This window comes from Macrotis lagotis, chromosome 2 (genome assembly GCF_037893015.1).
Source record: "Macrotis lagotis isolate mMagLag1 chromosome 2, bilby.v1.9.chrom.fasta, whole genome shotgun sequence".
In the NCBI taxonomy this organism is placed as follows: Eukaryota; Metazoa; Chordata; class Mammalia; order Peramelemorphia; family Peramelidae; genus Macrotis; species Macrotis lagotis.
The window spans coordinates 258,865,644-258,880,916 of record NC_133659.1 but is presented as its reverse complement, the minus strand read 5'-3'; the positions used below and the strand labels follow the sequence as shown (position 1 = coordinate 258,880,916).

Sequence of the window (15,273 nt, the reverse complement as noted above, 5' to 3'; positions counted from 1 at the left end):
ATTTTTGTATCCGGGGGCCCCTCTGGACTAAGGTATTGTAGCAGGCTGCTCCAACCAAAGCCAAATCATATATATCTGCATCTCCCACCATAGCATAAATTTTCTTTTTTTTATCAATCTTCCATTTTTTCTTCCTATATTTAAACTATGACATTGTAATGGCAGCTTTTTCAGCTAACACTCTGACAGTTGCATATCTGATCTCCTAAAATAAAGTTCTGACATTGTAGAATTTCTTCCACAGTCTTATCTTTCTGATCCCAGCCCCTTTTACAGACTCCTGCCATTCCTTTGCCTTTTTCCACAGTTGTTTGCTTCAAACATTCAGTTACTTACGTGGGAGACCCTTGTTTCATATGGCTTCCCCTATCTTCACCTGGCCCCTTGCCATACGCCCATTCTCTAGCAAGGGATGAATATTGTAAATCTTCCCAACACAGTATATACATATCTCTTTCCTTTTCTGTATTTTTCTTAAAAAACGGCATTTTGTAGAGTGATCCTGTTTGTGAGACCAATTTTGTTTGATTAAGGAGTTTTGGTGTCAGTTCTCTCCTACAAAATGACACGTTCACACCAACAAAACTAAAAAAGAGTATATTTAATAAAGTGATTATAAAACAGGTAGAAATAAGTTTTAAAGCAAAAGTAACCAATCAGTCCCAATGTAATAAAAAGAAAAACAAAGCCTACATAAACATAGATATTAAAAGAAAACATCACCAATCGGGGGAACTTTGACATCTGAATCAACAGCGGCTAGGGAGTCCCAGGGGGTACAGCCTTCAGAGTCCGATTGGGAAAGCCCTAGGCAGAGCATCCTCTCCATGGGTGAAACTCCAATCTGAAGAGGGTCTAATTAGATCTTAAATGGCTTGAGAGCAAAGAAGGCTTCTTGTCAATTTTTTGTGGAATAAAACCAAATTTTCCAGGTTGTCCAAGGAGGGAGCCACCTCTCCCTGAACCCCAAGAATTATGGTGTTTACATTCAGGAATGGCTAGTTCCTGAAGAGATAGGCAATGTTAATCAACTGTAGTCTTGAGAGTCTGGCTGGGACCAGTCAAGGACTTTCAGTGGTTCGTTTAATTACTCAAGCTGTTTTAAATATGTGCATGAGGGCAGCTAGGTGGTTCAGTGGATAGAGCACTGGCCCTGGAGTCAGGAGTTCAAATCCGGCCTCAGACACTTAATAATTACCTAGCTGTGTGGACTTGGGCAAGCCACTTAATGCCATTGTCTAGCAAAAACTAAAAAAAAATGTACATGAGATCAATCCTACTCATCAGGGATGAATTGGGGGGTCAGTGATTCTCTGTATAAAAGAGGTAAACTGAGGGTCATTAATTCTCTGTAGCTAAACTATAAGGCCTTACCATGGAAAATCTTATATCCTATATATTAACCATACAACAAGATATAGGCCAGTGAGTATGCCTTCAATTCCTAGGAAAATTCTAGAGCAGATCATTAAAGAGGTGGTTGGTGAAGATAGAGAAAGGAAAGCAGTGATTACTAACATCCAGCATAGCTTCATCAGAAGCAGATGATGCCAGATTAACTTCATATTCTTTTGCGACAAAATTATTTAAGTAGTTAATGAGTGAAATGCTATAGGTTTAATTTACCTAGCTTTTAACAAAGCTTTTATTAACCTATATCGAATTCTTATGGGAAAGTGGAAAGTTTTGAATAAGACAAGAATGCCACTAGAATTCAGAACTATTTGGATGTACAGTCTTAAGAGTAGTGTTGGTAATAGTTCACAGTCACCTTGGCTCTCTAGTTTTGTATGCCAAAGGATTATAATAAAGCTCTCTATAAGTGCAGTGGGCTTGTAGATTTTCATGCAGAGGCTGTTGGCTGAGCACTGGTTGGATTCCTTTTTACAGAGGACTTGGGCACTGAGGTGCCTTCCAGATATTTATCAACTTTTGCCCAGTCTGATAAAAACAGCATACTGTTTTCTTTTGGGGGTTCCTTATCACATCTTTTCTCTCTTCTTTCATTTCTTAGCCTAATGGATCGGGAAGTAGCATTGCTAGCTGAAATGGACAAAGTAAAAGCTGAAGCAAGTAAGTAATTTTTTTTTTTTTTTGGTAAGGCAATGGGGTTAAGTGGCTTGCCCAGGACCACACAGCTAAGTAATTATTAAGCGTCTGAGGCCGGATTTGAATTGAGGTCCTCTTGACTCTAGGGCCAGTGCTCTATCCACTGTGCCACCTAGCCACCCCAAGTAAGTAATTTTTAATTAAAACTTTTGAAAACTGTAGCAAGTAGACATTATTTCACGTTGTGGTATTTCTTCCACCATAGATCTATAATCTCATTGATAAGGATACTCCTTCAAACTTCTTAACTTAGATCATATGTGCTTGTCATCCTATAAATCCTTTATAGGGGCAGGCATCTCCCCGCCCCAGACCTTGCCATTTTCCCTACTGCTGAACCTAGACCTGTCTGCCCTGCAAGTGACCTCTATTTCATATTATCTTCCCCCAATTTGACTATGAGCTTCTTGAGAGCTAGAACCATCTTTCTTTTTCTGTTCACATGGTCAAAATAAATGCTCTTCTTTTTCATTCATATATCCAGTTTGTCAATGGCCTTTCTATAAGGTGTCTTACCATTATCAAACACTCAGGCTGTCCTTCTGTTATAATTCCCTCATTAAATCACTCTTAGATGATGAGTGAACTTCTTTTAAATGTGGCTTTGAACAAAATTTAGAAAGGAATTCTGGTTTATGTTTATGCTTACATAGATAGACCAAGAATTAAAACTTAGGCCATCAAAGACTTTTCAGAAGGGTTGGCAGCATCGGACCCTTTGAAACCCAGTGTTTCAATCTAGATGTTGCGTTGCAAAGAATAAAATTTTCAAGGTTCAGTCTCCCAGCAGCTTTTTTTCTTCTCTTCAGTGGAAATATTGCTCAGTCGACAAAAAAAAGCTGAGATGCTCAAGAAGATGACTGGTGTGGCTGTTCGAATGTCAGAGGAACAATTGGTAGAACTTAGAGCTGACATCAAGGTAAAGGTTTACTTCTCCTTTTCGCCTATCTCATAAATTTGTTTTATTATTTTTTAAATTCAAGTGAAGACATTTATTTGGGGGATTATGCTCCCCTAGAGGGGACTGGCCTCCCAGAGGGAGGCAGCCTTAATTTATTAGTAGTAATAGGGATAGTTAGCATTTTGTGGTGCTCTTAAGTTTTACTAAACCCCCTTACATGTGTTATCTCATTTGAGTACCTTCCTCACATCAGCCTTGTGAGGTAGATACTATTATATTATCCCCATTTCTTGGATGAACAAACTGAGACTGAGAAGTAAAGTGACTTGCCTAACACATCTAGTAAAATATAAAGCAGTCTTTCTGAATCCTGTGTTTCAGCAACCTATCCACTATGCCAACTATTTGTCTCAGTTTATGTAAAAATATGTGATATAGGGGCGGCTAGTTGGCGTAGTGGATAAAGCACCGGCCCTGGAGTCAGGAGTACCTGGGTTCAAATCCGGTCTCAGACACTTAATAATTACCTAGCTGTGTGGACTTGGGCAAGCCACTTAACCCCGTTTGCCTTGTAAAAACCTAAAATGTATGTGTGTGTGTGTGTGTGTGTGTGTGTGTGTGTGTGTGTGTATGATCTATTTTGTGGGATTTTTAATTTCACTTTCATTGATTATCATTGGAAAAAAGGTCTTGTATATCTTGCTAACTAATCTATAAATCTATAAACTACAATCTATAAAGATCACAGGTTCCATGTTCAAGCTTCTTTCTTTTTTGGTTCCTTAAATAGAATAGTCCTTCTCAATCTAGGTGCAAAAGAATTCTTGGAAAATTTGTCGAGTACAGTTAAGGGTGAGTACAGTTAAGGAGTGCCTCAAGTTGCTGGCTTATTGAGGAGACAAGCTCTCTAAATAACTCTCTAGCAATAATAACAAAGTTGTGGAACATAGGATCAGTATGATTTGACCTTTTTCCTGTTCTCTCTTCCAACCATTTAGATTTATTGAAATATTCAAAAGGAAGATTATTGCTGTGACAACTTTAGAACAACCATGTAACTTAAAATAAAAAGTGGTAGCCTGAGTATCAAAGTCCCTCTTGTTTCTCAGGAAATTAGTGCTATATTGTGACTACTCAATCCTTTTTCTGATTGAAATTAACTTCATTTTCCTGTGTAACTAAAACAACAGTGCAAATTTAAAAAAAAAAAATCTCCCACTCTTTCATACCTGTCAGTCCCATTCAGTTCTCTGGGAGAATATGGAAAACCCCTTTGAACTGAATAGATAAGAAAAATCTGACTCTATCAAGGCTTCATCTAGTTCTCCTACATGGCTGAAAAGCTTCTGGAAATATTTCTGCAGGCTCACTAAGGTTCTGTTTCTCTCCAGATTTCTAGTGTGCTGAAAAGGGTGAGTGCAGTTAAGGATTTTAGGACTCAAAAATGCCTCAAGTTGAGCTAACTTTTCTTCTTTAACCCTGCTAAATCTTTTGCTCAAGTGAGTACTAGGATTTGTTTTATAATTATAAGATGGACAAAAAATTGACCTAGATTCAAGCTACTTCTTTGGAATAAATATTACCTCTTAATTAGGACTGATATATACACCATTATGAGAAATACGTAAATTGTATCAATTAATGAATTTTATTTCTTTCTAAAATAAAATAAAAAATGCCTTTGAACTTTTAAAGCCTTTAGTTACCTGGCCCAATCTGTTTATATATTTATATATTTTATTATCTATTTATATTATTCATCATATTTTGTATTATTCTTCCCAGTTTGTTTCTCACATATGGTATCCTGTTTCCCATCACTATACCTTTTCAGTGGCCATCCTCCATATTTAGAATGCACTCCCTCTTCATTGCTGCCTCATAAAATCCCTCACTTCTTCAAGGTGTAGTTTAAGACTTACTTTTTACATCTTTGCTGAACCCTCCCCCGCCCAAACTACTAGTTCCCTCCCTTTCTAATCATCTTGTTATATTTGTTGTTTATTTTATGTACATTCATTCATTTTTAAATTATTATATTTTTTCTATCATCAAAAGTCTACATTCTGTCCCCCCAACTCTCCCCTTCCCATTTGAGAACAAAGAAAAGCAAAACCCATTTCAAACATAGAGTTAAGCAAAATTCTACATCCAAGAAAACGCATCCAATTCTGCACACTCATAAAAGTCCTTCACTTCTCTTACCAAGAAGTAGTTAGGAGCCAAGATGGCGACAAGAAGGGATCGAGTCTTAGGAGCTCTCTGATAAAACTCATCAGCTAAGGACTCTAAACTTTCAAGAGACAGAACCCACAAAGGGACCCAGTGAGGCAGTTCTCCTACTCAAGGTAACCTGGAAAAGAGCAGAAAGGCTCTGCTCCCTGGGATCGGAGAGGCGGCCTGCCAGAGGGGTGGCCAACCAGAGTGAAAGAACCCCAGGGTGCTGGGAGCCGCGGCTCACAGCAGCGGGGGAGCCTCCTGAGCTGCACCCTGAGGAGCACCGGGCACAAAGTGGGGGAACAGCAGGGGACCTCTGCCAGAGTGAGCACATGGAGCCCAGCCCTGATCCAGGAAACAGAAGCAGGCTGAGCCAGTGAGCAGGAGCCCCCAGGGCACAAGCCCATTGAGCTGAGGGAGGGGAGTGAAGAGAGACTGCAGAGCTCTGTCCTCAGCCCCAGGAACAGGACTCTGGGACTCTGACTACATTCAGATCTTGATCGCAGTCTAGGCCCCCCCATAGAACAGCAGCCCCCCCCCCCACCTCAGCCCTGTGGCAGAGGGAGGTGCTTATGGTCATTCACAGACCAAGAGGGAGGACAGAGCCTCACACACTGAGACCCTTGTGGGAGTGTCCCAAAAGCTCAGGAAGCACCCCAAACCAGGCCCAGGCTGGGAAAATGAGCAAGCAGAGAAACAAAAGGAAGACTATTGAGAAATATTTTGCAAATGAGCCCAAGAAGGATCAAAATACTCAGTCTGAAGATGAGGAAGCACAAGCTCCTGCATCTAAAGACTCCAAGAAAAACAGAAATTGGGCTCAGGCTATGACAGAGATCAAAAAATCAAATGAGGGAGTTGGAAGAAAAACTGGGAAAGGAAAGGAGAGAGATGCAGGAAAAGCATGAAAATGAAGTCAGCAGCTTAGTCAAGGAAATCCAAAAAAATGCTGAAGAAAATAGCATGCTAAAAACCAGCTTAGGTCAAATGGACAAAACAGTTCAAAAAGTTATTGAGGAGAAGAATGCTTTAAAAAGCAAAATTGGCCAGATGGAAAAAGAGATAAGAAAACTCTCTGAGGAGAACAAATCTTTCAGACAAAGAATAGAATTCAGGAAGATTGATGAATTTACCAGAAATCAGGAATCAATACTTTAAAACCAAAAAAATGAAAAATTAGAAGAAAATTTGAAATATCTCATTGAAAAAACAACTGATACGGAAAACAGACTTAGGAAAGATAATTTAAAAATTATTGGAATACCTGAAAGTCATGACCAGGAAAAGAGCCTTGACATCATTTTCAAAGAATTACTACAGGAAAATTGCCCTGATATTCTAGAAGCAGAGGGCAAAATAGAAATGGAGAGAATCCACCGATCCTCCTGAGAAAGAGATCCCCAAAAACCAACCCCTAGGAATATTATAGCCAAGTTCCAGAACTCCCAAGTCAAAGAGAAAATATTACAAGCAGCCAGAAGGACACAGTTCAAATATCGTGGAGCTGCAGTCAGGATCACACAGGACTTAGCAGCAACTACATTGGAAGCTCATAGGGCTTGGAATACAATATACTGGAAGGCAAAAGAGCTTAGAATGCAGCCAAGAATGTACTACCCAGCAAGGCTGAATGTCCTCTTCCAGGGAAAAAGATGGACTTTCAATGAACCAGGGGAATTTCAAATGTTCTTTTTGGAATGGCCAGAACTGAACAGAAGGTTTGATCTTCAGATACAGGACTCAAGTGAAGCATGGAGTTTGGAGGAGAGGGGGGAAATATGAGGGACTTAAAGAGGATGAACTGCATGTATTCCTGCATAGAAAAATGACACTGATAATACTCATATGAACCTTCTCAGTTAATAGAACAGGTAAAGAGAGCTTTTATAGTTGAAGCACAGGAGAAAGCTGAATTCGAAGATAAAATATGGTATAAAAATGGAGTCAATAGGAAAAAAAGGGAAATGGAATGGGAGAAAGAAAAAGGAGAGGGGGAATAGTCCAAGATATTTCACATAAGATTTTTTTTTATTACAATGAGCTATTGCAATGATATGGAAGGGGAGAGGCAATGGGGAATGAGGGAACCTTTGCTCTCATCAGAGGTGGCTAGGAGAGGAAACAGCAAATATACTCAATGGGGTATAGACATCTGGAGTAAGAAGGAGGGGGGAGCAGGGGGAAGGGGTGGGGAATGTGAATAAAGGAGGAGAGGATGGACCATGGAGGAAGAGTGGTCAGATATAACACATTTTCTTTTTTACTTCTTGCAAGGGGCTGGGATTGGATGGCCTGTCCGGGACCATGAGGCCAGGTGGATTCTGGGCCTAAGGGGTGGTATGGGGGCTCAGGGCTTCTGGCCCCAGGACCAGGGATCTGCCTGCTGAGCCAGTCAACGACCCTACAGCAGAGTCAGAGTGAAAGGAGAGAGAAAATAGAGTACATGATAGTGGAGAAATAAGAAAGGAAGGAGTTGTGATCAGCAATGGCAACGGTGGAAAAATATGGAAGTAACTTTTGTGATGGACTTATCATAAAGAATGAGATCCACCCATGACAGAGTTGTTGGTGTTGGAACAAAGACTCAAGCACATTTTTGTTATTATTATTTGGGGGAGGGTGCAGGGCAAGTGGGGCTGGATGGCCTGCCTGGGGCCACATATAGCAGGGTGATCTTTGGGTGTCTGGGGACGGATTTGGACCCAGGTGCTCCTGGCTCAAGGGACAATGCACTGTCTACCACCCAGCCACCCGTACTATTATTACTATTTTATTTTATTTTGGGTCTTTTTTTTTTTCCTTCTTTTTGGTTTATGTAGGGCAGTGGGGATCGGGGAGCTTGCATGTCACACGGCTGGGTGATTGTTGGGTTTACGAGGCTGGATATGGGCTTGGGTGCTCGTGGCTCCAGGGCTGGTGCTTCATCCATTGCACCACCTGGCCATACCTACAATTATTACTATTATTTTTTTATTTTAATTTTTTTCTCTCCCCTTTACTTTTTTCGCCCAAGCAAGTCTATCTATATTCATGGGGGAAGAGGGGTATTTTGTTTACTTGTAAACAAGAATATTTTATTAATGTAAAAAAAACATTTGTACAAAATGAGAATAAAAAATAAATTTAGGAAAAAAAGTAGTTAGTGGGGTGGCTAGGTGGCACAGTAGATAGAGCACCAGCCCTGGAGTCAGGAGTACCTGAGTTCAAATCCAGCCTCAGACATTTAATAATTACCTAGCTGTGTGGCCTTGGGCAAGCCACTTAACCTCATTGCCTTGCAAAAACCTAAAAAAAAAAAAATCATTCTGGGGCTGCTAGGTGGCATAGTGGATAAACCACCAGCCTTGGAGTCAGGAATACCTGGGTTCAAATCCGATCTCAGACACTTAATAATTAGCTAGCTGTATGGCCTTGGGCAAGCCACTTAACCTCATTTGCCTTGCAAAATTAAAAAAAAAAAGTGGTTAGCATGTTTTTATCATTAATGCTCTCAAATCGTGGTTAATTTACATAGATCAATATCTAATTCTTTCAGAGTTGTTTTACCATGTTATGGTTCCTGTATAAATTATTCTCGTTATATTTACTTCCTTCTAAATTAGTTCATTTAAGTTTTGCCAGGTTTCTCTGAAATCCTTCATTTCTTTTTTTTATTGGTTTTTTATTGTTTTTGTTGTTTTTTCCAAGACAATGGGCATAAGTCACCTGCCCAAAAAGTGACCTTTACCAAAAAAGCTAGGCAATTAATAAGTGTCTGAGATCAGATTTGAACTCTGGTTCTCCTGACTTCAAGACCAGTGCTCTATCCAGTGTGCCCCCTAGCTGCCCCAATCTTCATTTCTTACAGCACAATAGTATTCCATCAGATTCCCTTTCTTTGCCAATTAAGAAAAATTTACATATCCTTAGAGTTTTACATATCCTTAGAGTTCTCCTTAATTCCTTCTTCTCTCTTCCTTTTTTTAAATTGAAATTTTGTTTTAATTTTTCTAGTTATATGCAAAGGTAGTTTTTAACATTCATCTATTTGCAAGTCTGTAAGTTCCACATTTTTCCACCATCCTCCCTTTTCTCCTCCCTCACTATGGTAGGGAGGAAAATAGTAAAAGTTGTACATGTACATTCATGATTAACATAATTCATTATTAGTCATGGTGTGAAAGAGAAATTAGAATTAAGGGGGGGAAAACCATGAGAAAGAAAGGAACAGGGCAGCTAGGTGGCACAGTGGATAAAGCACCAGCCCTGGAGTCAGGAGTGCCTGGGTTCAAATTCAGTCTCAGACACTTAATAATTACCTAGCTGTGTGGCCTTGGGCAAGCCACTTAACCCCATTTGCCTTGCAAAAAAACCTAAAAAAAAAAAAGGAAAAATATAATAGAAGTTTTTTTTTAAATGAACATAGTATGCTTTGCTCTATATTCAGAATCCATAGTTTGTTACATTGATGTGTATGGCATTTTCCTTAACTATCTCTCAGGGTAGTCCTTGATCTCTGAACTGCTGAGAGAAATTGTGTCCATCATAGTTGATCATCTCACAGTGTTGTAGTTAACGTGTACAGTGTTCTCTTGGTTCTGCTCCCTTCATTCAGCATCAGCTCATCCAAGTTTGTCTAAAGTCTAGCTACTCGTGGTTTCCATAGAATATTAGTACTTCATAACATTCGTATTCCATGACTTGTTCAGCCATTCCCCAATTGATGGGCATCTCTTCAATTTCCAATTCTTTGTCCCTTCAAAAAGATCTGCTATACATATTCTTAAACATGTGGTACTTTTCTTGGTTTTTTTTTTATTATCTCTTTGGGATATAGATCAAGCATTGATATTGCTAGGTCAAAGGGTACACTCAGTTTTATTGTCCTTTGGACATAGTTCCAAATTGCTCTCTAGAATGGTTGAATGATTTTAGCACTCCACCAACATTGCATTAATATCCCCATCTTTCCACATCCTCTCCAACATTGATCATTTTCTTCTTTTCATCTTAGCCAATCTGATAATTTGCATTTTTCTTATCAGTGGTGATTTCTAGCATTTTTTCATATGACTATAAATAGCTTTAATTTCTTCATCTGACAATTGTCTGTTCATATCCTTCTCGGTTAACCAGCCTTTCTGTGTTTTTGCCATTCGTTCTTATCTCCATGTTAAATGAATTTCTGTACCCTTTTGCTATCTTTTGATCAGTTCAGGTAAGAATCACTCCTTTACTTTGTTTTTGTATAGATATCTATCTGTGTATGTACTATATGAAATAATTCTCCCTCACCCTTCAACCCCAGTGTATTACTCTTCTTTCTTTCTATTCTTTTCTTAAGATCAAGACATAATAGAGATAGAGGAGGTAGAACGTACTGTACTGCTTCTTGATGTTCCATCATCTTAGCGTTATATCTTTTATATTCTTTATGTGCAGATTTATGTATAAATTGTTTCTCCAAATAGAATGTAATTTTTGAGATCAGAGACTATTTCACATTTTGACTTTGTATCTCTAGCACCTGTCACAGTACCCAACATTGTATATTTAATAGATGTTTAATAAATGCTTATTGATTTATTTATTGATTTAATTACCTGTCAGATTGCCAGTTTTAGGCTTCCATCATCTATGCCATTGTTGAGATTGTGAATAATACCAGCATTTTTGAAGCTTTGTTATTGTGTTAAGTTTGGGGGCATGTTGGTATGAACTACTACTTTCTTTGGAAAGAAAAGAGAAGGGTTTTTGTTTGCTTTTTTTCCCCCCGGTATAGAACAATACTACACCTTTTAGAAAATGGTCAGCTTCACTTCAGTGACTGCCTTCTGTTTGGGATGTAGATGTTTTCTACATCTTTTTTTGAACTGTTCGACATTCAAGTTTGGGCTGATATTTTACTTCAAAGATTCCCAGCTAATTTAATTTTGACTTATGAATGGTCTTGAGGGGTTGTCTTCAGTCCCAATTATAAGGCAGGCAACCTAAAACTATACATTAACCCTTCTACTCTCTCTTCACATATCAAAGCCTGCTTCTCAAGTACCACTAAGTTTGCATAAGCCTATGAATGAACCAAAGAAAAAAAATCTTCCGAGTATTAAATTACTTGCAACAAAAGCTGTACTCATTTTACAAATTATCTTTTTTTTGAACACAAAAATTTTTATTAGCATAAAAAAATACATGTCTAGTATCCAACATTAAAACCAGGTCATATTATATGTATGTAGATTTTTTTTGCATCAACTACTGAATGCTCTTATCTCTCAGCTATGCATTAAAGAATTTGCACTTATGTAAACAAATCTTAACTTACCAAAGAAAGGGAACTTGCAGATGCAGTAGTTAGTGTATAGTACACCAAGAAGTTTAAGAGTGGGAAATTACTATTATAGCTTACTACATTGAATATTTTTGTAAGAACTTTAAAATAACAGAAAATGTGGACAAAAATATTTCAATTGAAATGAGGTAAGTCATATGAAAGTGTTTTTAGAAGCAAATAATACTAATGTTGAATGTTGAGATGAGCATATTAACAGAATTCCTGGAAAATTCCCTTTGATGTTTGCATAGTTTAGCTTATCTTAAAAAAAAAAGAAATAAAAAATTAACCAAAACACCGTTATAAAAAAGAGGCAATTATCTGGTACCACTTAAAATCTGAGTACTTAAGTATTTTTCTTACTTAGAAAAAAAAGTGACATACATACATATATATATATATATATATATATATATATATATATATATATATATATATATATATATTAAATTCAGGGCTATCATTCCAAAGCTGCCTTTTGGATAGAACATTAAACAGAGGTAGATGGTTAAACATTAGTGGCCAAGTTATTCTAGCAGCTAACCTTTGTCTTGAAACACATTCTGTCAAGTGTTCACAAAGTGTTTCAAAAAGTCAGCCCAAAGACTAAGCAATTAAGTTTTTTTTTCTTTTATATGGAAAGAGAGTGAGAATAAACTGTTAAGAATATGATAGCTTAAAGCACTATATAGCTAGCTCATGCATTTATTTTAGCAGTAAAATGAAGCTTATACCTTAAGCTTCCTAGGCTTATTTCAATCTAAGCAGCTACCACCACTCTTCAGGCCAATTCTAGTCAAAGTAGGATTGCAGGGTGCCACGCCAACAGACATCACAGTTCCAACAATGGAAACCTCCTCCCAGTGAATTGGCATTACGAATATTAACTTTAATTGTTGAAATACCTAGTTTTTCGAACAGGTTTTGAGTTGCAATTTCATTGGCATCTACCATAACACGTTTTTCATCCAGCATTAAGACATTCATGGAGAGCCATTTGGATGACATCCAGAGTGGGTGGTCATCTGGGATGATTGGAGTTGGAGGAGTAACTATAGTCCATCCTGATTTCTTGAAAAGTTCAATCTGATGACACGTCGGTCCGGGTTGGAAAGCACAAGGCCAGGTCCAATGATATTGAAGGTGGCATCAATATGCATTGGATTGGGATCTTTAAAGGAGATGATATGCACCCTGTAGTCTGGAGCAAGATGCCTACGCATCCACTCAATGCCCAGGTAATTTGTTACCTGGCTTCTCTGTGCAAAAATATCTCTTCCAGCTCGAATGAAGTCAGCAGCATCAAAACATGGTTCATATTCAGTCGTCATAAATTTGTGTCTGTCTTCTACGGAATAGATTGGATAATCCTGATCATAAAGCTCATTGGCCATTGTGGGTTTAGGAGCAGTTTTCCACTTAGCCCCACGATGGAAATAATCTTTGATAATTGATCTGTATGCTCGATACTCAAAGAAGCATGCACGCCATGCCATGGGAGCTTCAATGATTTCATTTCCAACTACTATCAGAATGTCTCTGGGCATTGCACCATACAAACCTGTAGACTCAAAATCTGGTGTTTTGTACTTTAAAGACCAATCAATGGGATCAGGTCTCTTAACAGTAACTCCTTCCATTTTCAAAATATTGCACATTTCTTCAATTTCAGCAACAGCCTTTTTCAAATGCTCCTTGGGAAAGTACTGGCCTCCATGCTGCTGATAAAGTGGCCAATACTTTTCATATGTGTTGGCCTTGACTTCCACGGTGAAGGGGGGCATGCAGGCATTTTCAGCCCTTCCTAAAATCACCTCCTCCAGCGGGTCCCACTTGTTATAGGAGGAGACGGGGCAGTCCTTCATGGCAGGCTCTATGGCCTTTTCCTCAGCAGCAAGGGGCTTCCTGGAGGCTGCTGCAGCCTGGGTGCTCTGGAAAGTTTGCTGCACCCATCCTGTGAGGGCTCCCCTCAGCCGAGACCCGATGTAATGCACCGCCTTGGCGCCCCGGCTCCCGCCACGCAGGCAGTGGACCCGCAGCATGTCCCAGGCCTCAGCCACTCGGCAATGGCGATGGTCTCGGGCGGCGGGCAGCCCGGCTCTGTCCTCAGGACACGCGGCGACACACATCACAAATTATCTTTTTTGAACAAATAATTTAAAGCAAGGATTTGTGAACTATGACTTGTAGAGAATGAAAGTAAGACTTGATTTGATAAAGTATAGCAAATTATCACCCAACAGGACTGCACCTCATGTCTGTTTGCTTGTCTGTTTCCCAGTTTATTTTGCTGCCTCTATTTCCCATGGCTCCTGAAATTCAACAAAAGTAAACTGAGGCACACTCTCTCCAAACAAGACAATAGTTATTTGACAGGATATGAACCTATTAATAAATGGGTCTAATGGTTGCCCCAGTTTCTAGCCAAAAGACAAAGGATAGAAGATACAACTCATTCTTATAAACGTAGAGCAAAGAACTGAACAGAGAAAATGATGCAGTTGGTTAAAGGTTGGCAGCATGGGTGGGGAGGAGACATAACTGGCTATATTAAGGAAAATCCCCATGGGATTAGGACCACTCTTCTCTGTCTTAGAGGATGGATTTAAGGGACCCAACTATTTCCTGAAACCATTGATAGTGGACTAGGGATGTAGACTTACTGGCTTCTGGTGAGTTTAAGACCACCTTTAATTGGACAAAGAAGTAGAGATGGGGCCAGGTCAGTTTTGGTGAATGCTTTCAAGAATAATACACAGATGTAATGGAATTTCTAAGGAGCTGAAGTTATGAAGGATAACAAATCTGTGATTTGTAGATGATACTAGGATAACATTTCCCTTAAAATTAAGAGTGCTTTGTGAGAGTATTGAACTTCTAAACTTTAGCTCAGAGTTTTTCTTTAAATAATAGTGACATACTATTTTTTTTTTGTTTTTGCAATACAGTGGGGATAAGTGACTTGCCCAAGGTCACACAACTAAGTAATTATTGTCTGAGACTGAATTTGAACCCAGATCTTCCTAACTCCAGGACTGCTGCTCTATCCTCTGCACCACCTAGCTGCCTCAATAAGAGATAAACTTTGAACTCATGAGCTTCCTTTACTCAGAGTCAAAGAAGAAGCTTAGGTTTGTAATATGAGGCTATGGAACAACATCTTTAACAGGATGAAATCATAAACATGTAGACTCAACTTAAAAAATAAAATCACAAAGAAAAATCAAATGGGAAATATGTAACTGATAAATGTTAATTTCCTGTTTGATTTTAATTTGAGTAAGTAGAAAAATGGGAGGTACCAATGGTGGAAAGTCAGTTTCATGTTGTTTTCTCCTTTCTCTTTTCCTTATGATCATATTGAGAAATCTGACTATCATATAAATTTATTTAGTTCCATGTAGCCTCCACCCCTACCACCCTCTAAAAATGAAGACAAGTATTTTGTCTTAAGAATTTGCAAAAATGAATGAGTTCAATTTCAGACCTCTGGTAGTAATGAAATATACTTTTTTGGACATGAGTATTATGGGATTTTGCTTTACTTAAATATGCATATTTGTTTTGAAGGTATTATTTTGTTTTTTTCTTGAAATGCAAAAGAGTTGAGAGGCAGAGGAGCATTAGTAAAACAAATTCTTCCCCCAGCTCCCTAATGAAAAGAGAATAAAAGCTAGAAGAAATCACAGACAAGCAGGAAGCTCTATGTTGAAGCTGTCATGTACTTTAAAAG

The 15,273-nt window shown here is 38.6% G+C and overlaps 1 protein-coding gene and 1 pseudogene across 1 annotated transcript in view; one reads left to right on the top strand and one right to left on the bottom strand.

The window, feature by feature from the left end:
• SPATS2 (spermatogenesis associated serine rich 2) overlaps positions 1–15,273 on the top strand; it is a 144,011-nt gene that overhangs the window by 123,628 nt on the left and 5,110 nt on the right. Inside the window, exons 8-9 of the mRNA XM_074225991.1 lie at positions 2,015–2,073; positions 2,919–3,028. Coding sequence (XP_074082092.1) covers positions 2,015–2,073; positions 2,919–3,028 — 169 coding nt within the window. The remainder of the gene's footprint in view (positions 1–2,014; positions 2,074–2,918; positions 3,029–15,273) is intronic.
• LOC141514857 (glycine amidinotransferase, mitochondrial pseudogene) lies at positions 12,317–13,582 on the bottom strand (annotated as a pseudogene).